This window comes from Nannospalax galili, unplaced genomic scaffold (assembly GCF_000622305.1).
Source record: "Nannospalax galili isolate Female #2095 unplaced genomic scaffold, S.galili_v1.0 scaffold622, whole genome shotgun sequence".
Taxonomy (NCBI): Eukaryota; Metazoa; Chordata; class Mammalia; order Rodentia; family Spalacidae; genus Nannospalax; species Nannospalax galili.
Genome location: NW_008348570.1, coordinates 45,238 through 60,646, shown reverse-complemented (window position 1 = coordinate 60,646; position 15,409 = coordinate 45,238). Strand labels below are relative to the sequence as shown.

General features: G+C 41.1%; 1 protein-coding gene across 1 annotated transcript in view; it reads right to left on the bottom strand.

Moving 5' to 3' along the window:
- The window catches only part of Arhgef33 (Rho guanine nucleotide exchange factor 33), a gene marked incomplete in the record, with an annotated part of 95,776 nt that overhangs the window by 56,897 nt on the left and 23,470 nt on the right, over nt 1-15,409 (bottom strand). The window contains 2 exon segments of the mRNA XM_008845500.1: nt 4,025-4,074; nt 5,899-6,008. Of these exon segments, the coding sequence (XP_008843722.1) occupies nt 4,025-4,074; nt 5,899-5,923 (75 nt within the window).

The window sequence follows — 15,409 nt, the reverse complement described above, 5'->3', positions numbered from 1 at the left end:
CTTAATTGAGAATTTCATACATGAATATGAGATATTTTGATCAAATCCATGCCCACTCCCTCCCCTCCAACACCTCCCATATCTCCCCATCACTTTTTTCTTTTAAGGATTAGATACAAGCTCCCAAATACTTTTGACATTTTTTGCCTTTGGAACAGAGTGTGTTACTAACAGGCCCAAGGACATTTTGACTTTTAGTCCAGAAACTGGCTACATTTCTTTGGGGTCTTTTTACCCTAACTGCCTAGCCAATTCCTACCTCCTATTCTTATCACACCATCCTCTGAAAGGGTTACCCCAGCTGCCAATAGGGAATAGGGACACAGATTGCTCTGGCTTCTTCCGTGCTGAACAGGGACGCAGGGTGAGGCAATTGGAGTACCCCTTCAGTGGGTCTATCTAAAAGACTCCCAAATTGCATAACTCTTATCTCTAAGGGGAAAAGAAAGTCCTTGAATCATGAATAGGAGATGTGAAGGAGAAGTAAAGGCAAGAGTAATTAACATTGCAGGTTCTAGACAGGGAACTAGAAAAAAGTCAGAACAGGGCAATTTTCAAATGTTCGTGTGAGAGTCCATTGGAGTTTCTTGACAAGGGCTTCCAAAAGCATCCCTCTATTGGGTTCCTCGTCATTTTTTCTTTTGTCTTCCAAGGCTGGACTAGTTGGCTGGGAAGTTTTCTTTGTTTTTGAGACAGGGTCTTGTGTAGCCTAGGCTGGCCTCGAACATCTGATCCTCCTGCCCTTGCCTTCCTCAGTTTTCTGAATGCTGGTATTAAAGGTCTGTGCTACCTAATCCTCCATACCCAGCTTGAATTTTTCATATTTTAAGAAACACTTTGGAGAGATGGTTCGATGGTTAAGAACACTGGCTCTTCTTCCGGAAGACCTGGGTTTGAATCCCAGCACCCATATAGCAGCTAACAACTGTCCGTAACTCCATTTCCAGGGGATTTGACAGCCTCTTCTGTCCTCTGTGGGCATTGTACAACACGGGTCCACTTACATACATGCAGGCAATACATGCATACACATAAAATAAAAAATAATAAATTTTTAAAAAGCACTTTAGAGTCTGTTTTGATTAGAACATACAATAAGGATTCTTTTCCCCCAAAAAAACCGTTTTCCCCAACACTATCTCCCAGCTGACTGAATGACTGCATCAGACTTCTTGGCTTAAAGCAACATGCACATTGTTTAGATGGTCACTGGTTTGTTCAACTACTGTTTCTTGAATGTGTATTACATGCCAAGCTGTGCTTTATGTGGGACTACAACAAAGTAGAACAGACTAAGTCTCTGTCCTCAGAGCTTACATTCTAGATTAACGGTCAGGAAAAAAAAAAAAAAATTGAGACAGGGTCTCTCTATGAAGCCCTGACTGGCCTGGATCTCTCTATGTAGATCTGAACTTACAGAGATCTACCTGCCTCTGCCTCCCACATGCTGCAATTATAGGCATATACCACCACACCCAGCACTGGAATTTTTTAAAAATAAATTAATATATGTAATAGCATCTGGAAGAGATGGAATCTATATGAAAATAAAATATGGAGAAAATTGCTAAAATTGCACATTTTCCTTCAGATACTATTATCCCCTCTAATATAGATTGTATTTTCCTATGGTTAACTACCACCCACTGCCCTCTTTCCTCTTCCTCTCCTCCTCCTCCTTTTGATTAAAAGTTGCTTGGAGTTAACAGACTTAGGAAGTGTTCTAAAACAAGGATAGGGTTGTCGAGGTACCACAGAGGTCACATAAACCAACTGTGGCTTCACTGCTTTGAGTATTCCACTGTGAACAGATATACTTAGGTTTGTGATACAAAGAGATAACAAGGCCATCCCCCACCATAGCTATATTTAGCCAACATCCAGGGAGTGACCTACATTCAATCTGTAATAGATTTCAAATCATACCTGATTTAAAGAGATACACTCATTCAAGGTCATACACAGGTCAGATATGAACAGACAGGAGGTGGGCAGGGAAAAAGCTTTTAGAGGTCTTGAACCCATGAGGCATCAAATCATTATTGAGAGAAGACCTACTTCTCTATGCAGGCCTTTGTTGGAGCTGACCAAGGAAGGAAGCTTGGTCACAGTCATTTGTCAAATCTTTGGCTTACTCTCAAGTGCCTGGTTCAAATCTTTAGTCAACAATAACTCATCTCTTCCCTCTTCACTGTCATCTTTTCCAAAAGCCTGTCTCATATGAGCTGCCCATCACTTGTCTTAGTTTGTTTCTCCATTGCTGTGACAAAACACTCTGACCACTACCAACTTATTCAGCTTACATCTCCCAGGTCGCAGTTTATCAGGGAGCCCAAGGTAGGAACTCGGGGGTACTGGAGGCAGGAGCTGGAGCACAAGCCATGGAGGAATGCTGCTTACTGTCTTGCTCCCCTGGCCCCTGCTCAGCCTGCTTTCTTATACAACACAGGCCTACCTGCCCAGGGGTGGCACCACCCACAGTGGGCTGGGCCCTCCCATATTGCTCATCAAGAAGATGCCCCTCAGACATGGCCACAGGCCAGTCCAATAGAGGAAATTCCCCAATTGAGGCTGCCTCAACCCAGGTGTGTCAAGTTGACACTAAAGCTATCCAGCACACTTGTCATTTCAAAGTTGTGGATCCTTATAAATCAATGAGAAAGTCTGTTCCATCTGTTAATTTCCCATCAGTTGACTTTGCACATAGTAACTATTCAACAAATACGAATTAAGTTGAAATGAGGCATTGCTGATCTAAGCTCAGTATGGTTAACAATGCTGTGTGCTCCTGTGCTGCTTGCTCCCACTGGGCCCACAGCATGATGCTTCTGGGAAGTAGTTAGGTACATTTTACCACCCTTAAACTCAACTAACCTAAATAACATTTCTCCTGAACTATCTGCTCCCCTGGACTCCTCTCTTTCACTTGGAAGGGCTTAAAAGCCCAACTTAAGGAGCTGATGGGATTGCTCAGTGGGTAGAGGCACCTGCTTCTAAACCTGACAACCAGAGTTCAGTCCCTAGGATCCACATGGTGGAAGGAGAGAAATGACGAATGAGAGTTGTCCTCTAACCTCCACATGCATGTGGTGCCAAGTACGCACACACACACACACACACACACACACACACACACACACACACACACACACACACACATACAGAGTAAATAAATATTGAAAAAATTTAAAGAGCCTTTTCTCCCAGGCCCCCTAGAGCTTTCTTTCTTGTTATCCCGATAACAATGTTAAGCCTAGAGAGGCGCACATTTCCCTAGCTCAAGCTACTTCTATGATACAACGTATGTCAGAAAAAGCTATGAGGGCTAAAGACAAAACTTTAATTAAATTTCTAGTTGGAAGAAAAAAACCCAAATTCCATTTCCAGAGCCAAAGCAGCCTGATGCAAAGATGTTCTACAGAACTTTGTCCTTGCAAAACATCACAATTTTCCCATTGTTTAAAATGAACTTAAAATATTTTTCTTGTCACTATGTTTGAACACTTTCAATGCTAATGCTCTTATAATTCTCAATTCTTCCTGGGGGAAAAAAATAGGTAATTAAGAAAAACAGATTTTCCTTTTTTGAGACAGGGTAATCTTACTTTGTAGTCTAGGCTGGCCTTGAACTGACAATCCTCCTGCTTCAGGGTCCCCAGTGCTAGGACTATAGGTGTGTGCTACCACATCTGGCTGAGGAAAAGCAGCTCTTGCTGCCTCTTGTCTGATGGCGACGTTACTGCCTGGTGCAGTGGTGACAGTGACTGTGGCCATCCACAAGAAGAGCAGAGAGGAGAGGGGATAGTAGTGCCACGTTTTACAAACTGGATAACTTGTCCTGTGGTTATCAGCTCTAGCAAAGGTACGCTGTGAATGGCCCTCTGCCTATCTCATGGCCTTGTTAAGAGAACAAATGCCAGACTGGGTGCAGAAGCACTTTGTGAGTGTTAAAAAAAACACTGTACATAATGGACAGTCACCACTATTGCACATGGCAGTGTTTAAAACAACATATTGTCTTTACCTGGTAAATCTGTGTGGAAGGATTATTCACTGGTATATGTTCATTCTCTCCTGCAGGAAGAAAGAACTTTGTTTAATTCACACAACTCGCCTTGTCCCTCATCAGACACACGTAAAGAATAAAGTAATTTATAGGCTCCTGTAACTGTATCTGCAAATCAAGAACCAATGAATCAGGAACAGAAAAAGAAGCTGGTGCTGGTGGTTTTTAGATTCATAACCCAATGACCAAACTATACCTACCTGATAAAATTATTGCAGAAATCCCTTTTCTTCCACAGTGGGGAAATTTCTCCACCAAACTCAGTAAATGTTGGTCAGTAACTAGCCAGAAGGGGTTGCCCTGGAGTGTCTCCCTCACATTCTTGGGGTTGACTGAAGTGAACCTGAGTGGGCAGCTCTATAGTTGGGAAGGCTACTCTTCACTAGTGTGATGGTTAAGTATCAGTTGCCAACTCTTCACCTAGGAGGCAGACCTTGGAGCACACCTGTGAGGGTTTGTCTAGGTTAAGGTTAGCCTCTGAGAATGTCTGTGAAGGACTGTCTGATTAAGCTAATTGAGGCGGGAAGGCCCTTTGTAACTGGGGCCAGGGCCATCCCTGAACTGGGATCCTGGACTGTATGAGATGGAAAGGACACACCGAGCACTAAAAGCTGCATTCGCTTGCCGCTCTCCAATCTTGACTGTGGATGAGATGTGGCCAGTTCGCTCAAGTTCTGCCGCTGGGACTTCCGTCTCGCGATGGACTGTGACCGGGAACTGTGAGCTAAATGAACATTTCTCCCTTAAATGGCTTGAGTCAGAGTATTTTATCACAGCAACAGGAAAGAAACCAAGACAGCCAAGTACATGTCTAGCTGTCACTTACTGGTCTCAGGAAGGACACTGCCCTCCTCTCATTGCCACAAACAACTGAGGGATTGCTGTCCTTCTAGGCAAGAGAGCTGATAGAAAGGAATTGTCAACAGAAGCATTCTGGGAAGAATGTAGGCAGAAAGAAAACAGCATTGTCACCACTAGAGTCTGGAGACACGGAACACAAAATTGAAAGAGCAGGTGGTAAAAATCATTTACATCTTAGGAAGAAAAACAGGTTGGCTTAGAATCACGCTGTTTGACCAGGAAGATGAGGCAATCAACACAGGGCATTTGCTCATCTGTCTGTTTGGCTGCTGCTCCCTAGAGTCATTACATGAAGCAAGCAGCTTCTAGATGAAACTCCTGACAGCAAACTTTTAGTTGCATGGATGTATATATCATTCTCTTTAGACGTGCTGGTATGGAAAACCCTCATTAGAGGAACCAGCCTCCATATGTTAAGTTCATAGATAATATATAAACTCAGTCCAGGACTTGTACTCAAAGACGCTGTCCCTATGAAATTCTGATGTTCAAGCTTACCAAAACTCATCCCAAGAGCTTGCATAAGGATAATTTAGCTCATTTTATATGATATCCACACCAAGACTGGGGACACAGACCAGGATGTCAGGCCTAGACCTGAGCCTTTGTGGTTGTCTCCTGGCTTCTCTATGGCTGTTCCATCCTCTGTATGTTGGAGATGATGACAGAATGACTTATACTTGGTTGCTTTTGTCTGATAAATGAAAAGGAAAAGCACTTTAATCAGCCTAGAAGGTGCTGTACATCTATTAGTGGAATGCACCTTATTCAACGTGTTGGCCAGAGGCAATCCTGATGTTATAGCTAAGAAAAATAAGGGGATGGTTCAAGCCAAGTGTTCCTATTTCCAGCAAGTCTGTGCTGCCATTGTCACTAAGACGGTGATAGAAAAATGGCATTTGGAAACAGTGATAAGACTAAACTCTACATTTCTTGGATTCAGAACTCCAAAGCAAGACAGAAAATCTGACCTTGCTTCGTTTTGCTTTTTTCCATGATGCCTGTTGCTTCTCTCCTCCAGCTTACTCTTCAACACTGCACCTCCATCGTCCTGGGTCAGGCCACCTCCCCTTCCTTGTACCTGCCAATTACAGCAAGGAATAAAGGATATCAGGTTACACTGAGGAAGATACTAACCAGCTTTGTGGGTAAACTCTAAAACACTGAAGACAGCTTAAGGTTAAACAATTCCAAAAGAATAAAATTACTAAATTGAGTAAGCATTTAACTTAAAACTTAAAGGCAAACTTTTTTTTTGGTCTTTTTGAGACAGGGTTTCCCTGTAACCCCAGCTAACCTAAAACTCGCTATGTAGACCAGGCTAGCCTGGAACTCACAGCGATCCACCTGCCTCTGTCTCCTGAGTGCTGGGATTAAAGGCACAGGCCATCACATCCAGGAAAGGCAAACATTTTAATTTATTGTTACTGGGGAGGAGTGTGTGCCACAGCATGTGTGTGGAGGTCAGAGGACAGCTTTGTGGAGTTGGATCTCTCCTTCCACTTTTACGTGGGTTCTGGGGATTGAACTCAGGTCATCAGGCTTGCACAACAAGCACCTTTACCTGCTGAGACATCTTACTGGCCTACAAATACTATTTAAAAATTTTTTTTATTATTTTTATTTTATGTGTATGAGTGTACTGCCTGCATGTATGTGAGTACACCTGTGTCATGCAATGTCTCAGTGGTCAGAAGAGGGCGTCGGATTCCCCTAGAACTGGAGTTAAGGACAGTTCGTGGCCACCATGTGGGTGCTGGGAATTGAACTCGGGTCCTCTGCAAGAGCAGTCAGTGCTCTTAACCGCTGAGCCATCTCTCCAGCCCCTACAAATACTATTTTATAACTATGAAATTCATTACTAAACAAAACATGGTAGTTTTTAGTATGCCACATTCTCTTTTGGATCAAATCAAAACTTATTGACTTTATTTAGCAAGTGACAGCTGAGGGGAACTGCCTTAAAAAGAAAAACCTGAGCAAGTATGCAGGGCAATAAATCTGTTTCTATTCCACCGTTTTCGGCATCTGGTGGATTTCTTTGCACCCCGGAGACCCTTAGCAAATGTGGGCTGGCTTTTGTGACCTTTAGACATGATACTGTAAGTTCAGAATGCAATCAAACACACACATAGAAAATGTGCACCTTGGGGCTCCATTTAGTCATTCAACATTGTTTCCCATTCAGCATTTTACCCTTTCCTATGTTTGAAAAATTATTCCACCTTATAAGCCTCATATTACATAGGCTGAGAGTGTAGAGCTCTCCTAGCCTCTCCAAATCTCAGGCTTAATGGACACATGACATAGGGTCTCATGTATTCAGCCTGGTCTCAAACTCATTGTAGAGTCAAGGATGACCTTGAACTTCTGATCCTCCACCTGAATGTTGGGATTACCAGCATATGCCACCATACCCAGTGGATATAGTGTTGGGAATTGAACCCAAGACTTAATACATGCTACACAGGCACTCTACTGGCTAAGCTACATCCTCAGCTCCCCCACAAGGCTTTGAATATTACTGTTAGGAGTAATTTCTAGCAATTTCTATTTAGAAGGGGGGAAAAAAAACCTTGAAATGTATAAAGCCATTTTTTTGTGGCTAATTTCTTCCTGAAGATTTAGTTATAGGTTAGCTATAACTATTTGAAAAGAAAGAAGCAAAAACTCCATATATCCTAAATAAAAATGAAAACGTGTATATTTCAAAACTAGGGTATCAAGCTTACAGATACACATCTGTGTAGCCATTGATTTCAAGATATTACAAAGGTGTTTGATTGATACAAGTTAGAATTCTTAATTACAAAAGAAAAAAAAACTACACAAAAAATTGGAAAGTAGGGTAGGGATACTTATATAACGCCTTTACTGAAAGAAATGTCACCATCACATTTTGTTTATATTCTACACAATCATTTATATAAGTCATGTAAGGTTTTATAGCTATAATTCCCACTTTCTAAAAAATTTTATTTATTTTTATTTTTATGTGTGTGTGTTTTGCCTTCATATATGTAAATGCACCTGGTTGTACAATGTCCACAGAGGTCAAAAGAAGGCATCAGATCCCATGGAGTTATGAATGGTTGTTAGCTGCCATGTGGGTGCTGGGAACCGAACCTGGGTCTTCTGTAAGAGCAACTAGTGTTCTTAACCACTGAGCCATCTCTCCAGTCCCTAGATCACCATTATTTATGCCCTATTTTTATTTGCCCATTTCCTCCCTAACCCTGACTCATGTTAACCTCTATTATTCTTCCATTCCTTTTTCCATCCTCACAGGATCGCATCCAAAGGTATAGACAGACTATTCATGAGTACGATGAGGCTGCCATTGAAGATTCTTTCTATACCTTTCTGCATTTTACCTTTATCACTTAATAGATCATGGCTATGTCTCCAAATTAATTAGTATATATCTAAGAAATTATCCTTATTGGCCGCTTACTCTCCCATGGTTTGAATGGACTGTGTTGGTCATTCCTGCATGGGTGGCCTCTCCCTTTATCTCCACCATTTGGCCACTGCAAACAGCAACACAAGAAGCCTCGGAACACGGAGCTTACACACTGGTAGTTTTATTTATTTGAGATTTTAAGATTTATTTTTATTTTTATTTATGTGTCTCTGTATGTCATGCATGTGCAGGTGCCTGCAGAGGTCAGAAGAAGGTGTCAGATCCCCTAGAGCTGGAGTTAGAGGTAGTTGTGAGCAGCTTCAGTGCTGGAAACCAAACTTCGGTCCTCTGGAAAAACAGCAAGTGGTCTTCATTGCCCTATTATGGAACTGTAGAGATGGCTCAGTGGTTAAGAGCACTGGCTGCTCTTGCAGAGGACCTGGGTTCAGTTTCCAGCACCCACATGGTGGCTAACATGTGGGCATTTCATGACATGGGTGTTTACACACACATAGGCAATACACTCATACACATAAAATAAAAATGCAAAAAATTTTCAATTGCCCCTTTATTTGGGGTTTTAACAGATTTGGGCACCTTTTCTCTTGCATCAGTCTAGCAAGTAGGAATGTTAACATGTTTTACTTCTTGTTAGCCAGTCAGATGGGTGACAAGTGAGATTTCCCATTATTTTTGTTGACTGCCAGTCTGCCAACATCTCTGCATATACTTAACTGGTGCTTATAGGTTTGCCCCTCTGTGAATTATCAATTCCTCTGAGTTGCCTATTTTTCTCTTTGGTCATTTACTTTTTCCTTATCAGTTAATCAGAGCTTCTGTGTAATAGAGACTATCACATGCTATATATTGTTACCATTTGTTTTTTTCTTTTGACTTCCTGATGACTTTTGCTATTGAAGCATGTTTTAAATAAAGTCAAAGAGATCGTTTCCTTTAACTCTAAAGCTTCTTGAGTTCATTTTTAAGCTCTCTAAAACCCTCAACATTATATCTTTTCCTAAATTTTCCTCAAGACTTTTCTATTTCTTAAAAGCACTTAGGTCAACTGGAGTTTAGTTTTATATATAGGATAAGGGAATACCCCACTTCATTGTCTTCCAAGTGTAAGCTCTGATTCTGTGCAGGTTGAGTGAACCGTCTTTTTCCTTCATGGAGCTGACATATCAATTTTTGTAGCATTAAATTGCCATATACACTGAAATCTATTATGGCCTCTCATCTATCTGTTTGTCTGTCCATCCATCCTCCATCCATCCATCTATTCATTTATTCCCATTTCTAAATCACAGATTATATTCTCCAGTATGTTAAAAATATTTGGTGAGGTAAGACAACTATTATTCTTTTTATAACTTGCTTTTCCCGATATTTTTCCATAAGACAGTAAAGTCTAAAAATATTTTACTCATTACCCCCAAAACTGAAATTCACATTGGAATGATATTAGATTTACATGTTAATTGGGAGAATTTGAATTTTTCTTTTATCAAATCTTTTTTTATTTGTCTTTTTGAGTCAGGGTCTCCCTGTAGCCCCAACTGTCCTGGAACCCACTATGTAGATCAGGCTGGCCTCGAACTCACAGAGATCCACCTGCCTCTGCCTCCCAAGTGCTGGGATTAAAGGTATATGCCACTGTGCCCAGCTAGTTACAGACTGTTAGCTGCCATGTGGGTGCTAGGAAATCAAACCCAGGTCCTCTGCAAGAGCAGTCAATGCTCTTAACCACTGAGCCATCTCTCAGTGGTTAAATTTCTTTTTTTTTTTCTTTTTTTTTTTTTTTGAGACAGGGTCTCCCCAGCTGGCCTGGAACTCAGTATGTAGACCAGACTGGCCTTGAACTCACAGAGATATGCCTGCCTTTGCCTCCCAAGTGCTGGAACTAAAGGCGTGCACCACCATGCCTGTCCCTTTTTACTTTTTTTAGTTCTCATTGCTATTGCTATTGTGATTGGCATTTTCCCCCCATTTCTAGTTCTATCTGGTTTTTGTAGTCTCTATTTTTGTTTGTTTGTTTATTTATTTATTTATTTGTGTGTGTTTATTTTTGTATTCACCTATCAAACTAAATTCCTTTATTAATTATGGCATTTGAAAGAATATATATATTAATATTAGATATTGTTATACTTGATCTTAGCCAAAAACCTGAGAAGAAATTATTAGATTTGTTTTTATCTTTTTCTCTTATTTATTTTGAGGTTCTGGGGGTCAAACCCATGTCCTCACACCTGCTAGGCAAGTGCTCCTCCATGGAGTCCCAACCCCATCTTATCTTCCAATACTTAGTGTAGTTATTTCTTTGTCATACCTTATTGTAATTGCTATTGTTTTCAGAATAGTTTTTACTCATAATGTGGACAGTGGTTATCTTTTAACTATCTTCTGTCCTTAGGGCTGAGAATGTAACTCAGTGGGCAGAATGCTTTCCCAATATGCATAAGGCCCTGGGTTTGATCCCCAGCACCTTGTAAACTATGTGTGGTGAATGTGTGCCTATAATCCCAGCACTCAGGAGTTAAAGGCAGGAGATCAGAAGTTAAAGATCATCTTTGGCTATGTAGTAAGTTTGAGGCCAGCAGGAGCTACATAAGACCCTGTCTCAATAACAAACCAAAACAGACTAAAACCCCAAAATATCACCTACCTATCAGACCACATGGTTCTGTTGTTTTTAAGTAGACAGATCTTTAAAGCCTTTTACGTTTCTTTCAAATGGACTTTTCTACTTAATTTTGTCATTTCCTCCTCCTAGGAAATTGTGTTTATTTTTAAGTTTTTTTAAACGTGTTGTCAGAGCATTCATGTTTTTCCACATGCTGTATAAAGAATGGTGGAGAGGAAATTGAACATTTCTTTAACTCTACCATGTGCCAAGCACTGTACTTCACATTTTATTTCTGTTGCCACATTTACTGAATATTCACACTGATCTTGTTTAGCATGTCTCGTTAGCCCCATTTTATAGATGAAAATAATGAGACTGGGGAAAAATGAAGTATAATACTATGCCCAGGGTGAGCATGCAGGAGCACACCTCTAACCCCAGCACTGAAGACATAGAAGTGGGATGATCAGGAGTTTAAGGTCATCCATCATTGGCACAAATGTAATTTGAGGCCAACTTGGGCTACAATGAGATCCTGTCTTAAAAAAAAATCAAAGTGATGATGATGATGATGATGATCACAAGTGCCCAGCATCGCAGATTAAGAAATGGCAGAAGCCAGGATTGTGATTCAGGTGAGTCCAGAACTGGTCCTTTCATTACCCTTGGCTTTTTCTGGACAATTTTGTAACCATCATATTTAATTCCTGAAATAGATGCTTGAGGAAATGTATCATTTTTTTTCTCTCTTCTGATTATTATAGTATTTTTCTGTTCTTACTGTCATAGTGGTTAGAAAAAGAAATGTAGTCCTTTTTTTTTCATATTTAGGCTGTGTTTCCTGAAGGAATTTTTTTCTGAGGTAGGTCTCACTATGTTGCCTAGGCTGCTCTCTAACCCATGACTCCCCAGACTTTCTGGGATTACAGACATGCACCATCACCCCCCAACTCTCCACAAGGGAATTTCTGGGTTAAAAAGTTGATCAACTAATGAATATCACATGTTGAAAAGCATGTTTTGAAGGGTGGAATAATGGCAAGAATACATAGAAAAGTAGTATGGCTTTTTCTAGAAAAAGTCTTACTACAATTATACAGCTCCCTTTGAGGCCTTACTTGCAGTCTGCTTTCTATTTTGTTCTAAGAATCCCTCACTCTCTAAGTGTAAGAATTAATTAATTAATTAATTAATTAATTAATGTGATGCTAAGTCCTGAGCTCAGAGTTCTGGCTAAGGCAAGTGCTCTAACACTGAGCTATGTCCCCAGTCCCCAGAAATTCTTTACCCTGCCCTTGGTAGCCTGTGAGTCTTGTGTACCGTGGAATAAACGCCTCTCACCCAGTCTCCAGGACTTGTATTCCTCCTTTACTTTACTTTCTTTTGCATCTCCACAATTGCAGAGTGAGCTTTAAAACATCCTCTAGGTCTGGGCAGACCCATGAGAAAACACTGCTATGGTTTTAGAGGGAGTCCAGTGGTCTCTTAATCACACCTTGATCCTTATATAAAACAATAATTTTTCTGGGAACGGAGAGGTGGATCAGTGGTTAAGAGCACTGACTGCTCTTGCAGAAGACCTGGGTTTGAATCCTAGCACCCACATGGCGACTGACAATCGTCCCTAACTCCAGTTCCAGGGGATCCGACGCCCTCTTTCAACCTCCTAGAGCATTGCACAATACAGGTGCACTTACATATATTCAGGCAATACGCTAATATACATAAAATTAAAATAATTGAAAACAGTAGTTTTCAATTTGGACTCTTTGACGCCCTCGAGTTTCTCTCTCTCTCTCTCTCTCTCTCTCTCTCTCTCTGTGTGTGTGTTTATGCATGTGTGTATATGCTCTGCCTGTGCCTGGGTGCACTGACAGAAACTAGAGGAGAGTGTCAAGTGTCTTCCTCCTCTCTCACTTTCCACTTTATTCCTTTAAGCGAGGCAGGGTCTCTTCTTGAACCTGGAGGTCCTCCTGTCTTTAAGCTAGGCTGGTAGTCATCAAGTCCCAGAGAGTCTTCTGTCTCCACACCCAACAACTCCAGGTTACAGGCATGGAAAACCATGCCCGGTTTGTTATGTCTTCTGGGATCCAAACTCAGGTCCTCAGGATTACGGCAGCAAATACTCTTAACCACTGAGCCAACTCTCCAAGCTGGCCTTGAACTCAGTATGAAGCTGAAGATGCCCTTGAACTTCTGATCCTCCGGCTCCCATTTCACAAATGCTGGGATAACAGGCATGTGCCACCATGTCCAGTTGGGGACTGAGCCCAGGCCTTCGGGCAGACTAGCAAACACTGTACTACCTGAGCTACATCCACAGCCCTATCAGGCTTTCTTGAGTGTGCTTTGGGGGCTCAGCAGAAGACACAAAGATGCTGCAGTTCTGGGTCCCCTCTGCATCTCTCGCAATCAGAATCTCTCTGTGTTTGTTTGATTCACATTACTATAACATGGAGGTGTATTTTCTTTCTAAATCAATTTCTGCTATTCAGAAAACAGGTTCTCCCAGGCCTGGTGGCGCACACCTTTAGTCTCAACACTTGAGAGGCAGAGGCAGGTGGATCTCTATGAGACTGAGACCAGCCTGGTCTACATAGTGCATTCTAGATCAGCTGGGGCTAAAGGAAGACCCTTGTTTAAAAAAAAAGAAACAAAAACAAAAAAACAGATTCTAAAATTATAATTATAGAGAAATAGAAATATGAAAACATACATCTAAAAGTTATAGACATATTGTTATGAAATTACCTCAAAATTCTTCATAGCAAAATTAATAGGAACCTAAAGAACAAAAAAAAAATCTCCTTGCCCTCCCCCAGAATGACCTAGAATGCATACCCTCCTCCTCCACCCCACACACACAAGATCACAAAAACTTAGGATTGCCTATTGCTTTCCAATTACTGCTGGGACCAAAAAGGAAAGTTTGGTACTTCAGGGAATTGAAATTAATTGAAAGCAGATTTCAGTTAATTTCCATTCCAGTGTCCTTTATTGAATGGGTCTTTAGTGCATATTTTTAATTTAGTAGGAGAACTTTTCCTGTTGGGGGAAGGTTGATGAAGAAATATTTCCCCTGAAACTAAAATAATTCATCAGGATAAATCCTTCCAAACATTTTCAGAAAGGAGATATAACCTTTGTGATGTCCAAAAACTGCTGAAAACAATTATGAAAAGGTCTGTGGGTTTTTTTTCCTGTACAGGCTAAAAGCAACCTGATTTTGTGACAATAACACCTGCTTGTACACATTTCATAGTTTTCAAAGCAGACTTGCTGACATTGCACTTGGTCACCAGTGAGCACAGGGTGTGTCCACCATTTTATGCAGAAGGAAATTCAAAGTAACTGAGTGCCATCCCTAAGCTACACAGGAAGCACCAAGCTTGTATGCTTAAATGCTTCATGCTGCAGTATTTCACAGCACAGTGATATAGACACCACCTTTACTGCTATTACAAAAATGCATGTCTAGCATTGAACAATCAATCAATCAAATCAAGTAGACTCTGTATCTACTTGATTTGTTGTTGTTGTTGTTGAGACGGTCTTGCTATATAGCTCTGATTGGTGTAGTACTTATGTAGCCTAAATTGGCCTCCAAATTACAGCAACTACCCTGCCTCAGCCTCCCAAGTACTTTGTAGCTATTGGAATAAGCAGACTGAATAGAATGAAAAAAATCTGATGTGTGATGAGTGAGAGATATTGAGGGAGAAGAAAAGAATATGAAAGAAGACTAAAAACTGGAGAAGGAGGCGTTGGGGCCACCAAGCCTGAAGAACTGAATTTAATTCCCAGAACTCATACAGTGGAAGGAGAGAACGGACTCCTGCAAGCTCTTCTCCAATTTTCATATACTGTGCCATGCCATATGTACACACACACACACACACACACACACACACACACACACACACGAGGTATAACAACAAGATACACACACACACACACACACACACACACACACACACAAGGGGTATAACTACCAGCTCAAAGATGTGAATTACTTCTAGTAAAATGCTGTGTGTAATTTATTGCCAATAATTGCTTTTGTTTTCTTCTGTTGGTTTAGACTGAGACAGTCTCATTACACAGCCTGGATTGGCCTCAAGCTTGCAATTCTCCTGCCTCTGCCTAGAGTGCTGAGATCAAAGGAATATACCGCCTTGCCTGGCACTGTTGTCAATACATTTTAAAGGCTAGGTGAAATGGACTATCTTCTAAGCATTCAGAGATCTGTTCTTTTAAAAGCTGTCAAAAAGCTAAGCAGAACAATGATCTGTAGAAGACTGAAAAGGAAGGTCAGGCTAGGCAGAGGCATGCATGCCTGCAATCTCAACACTCCTGAGGCTGATCAGCAGGAGGAGGATTTTGAGTTCAAGGTTATCCTGGGCAGCAGAGCTAGACCCTATCTGAAGAAAGGGAAGAAGAGGAGAGAGAGGAA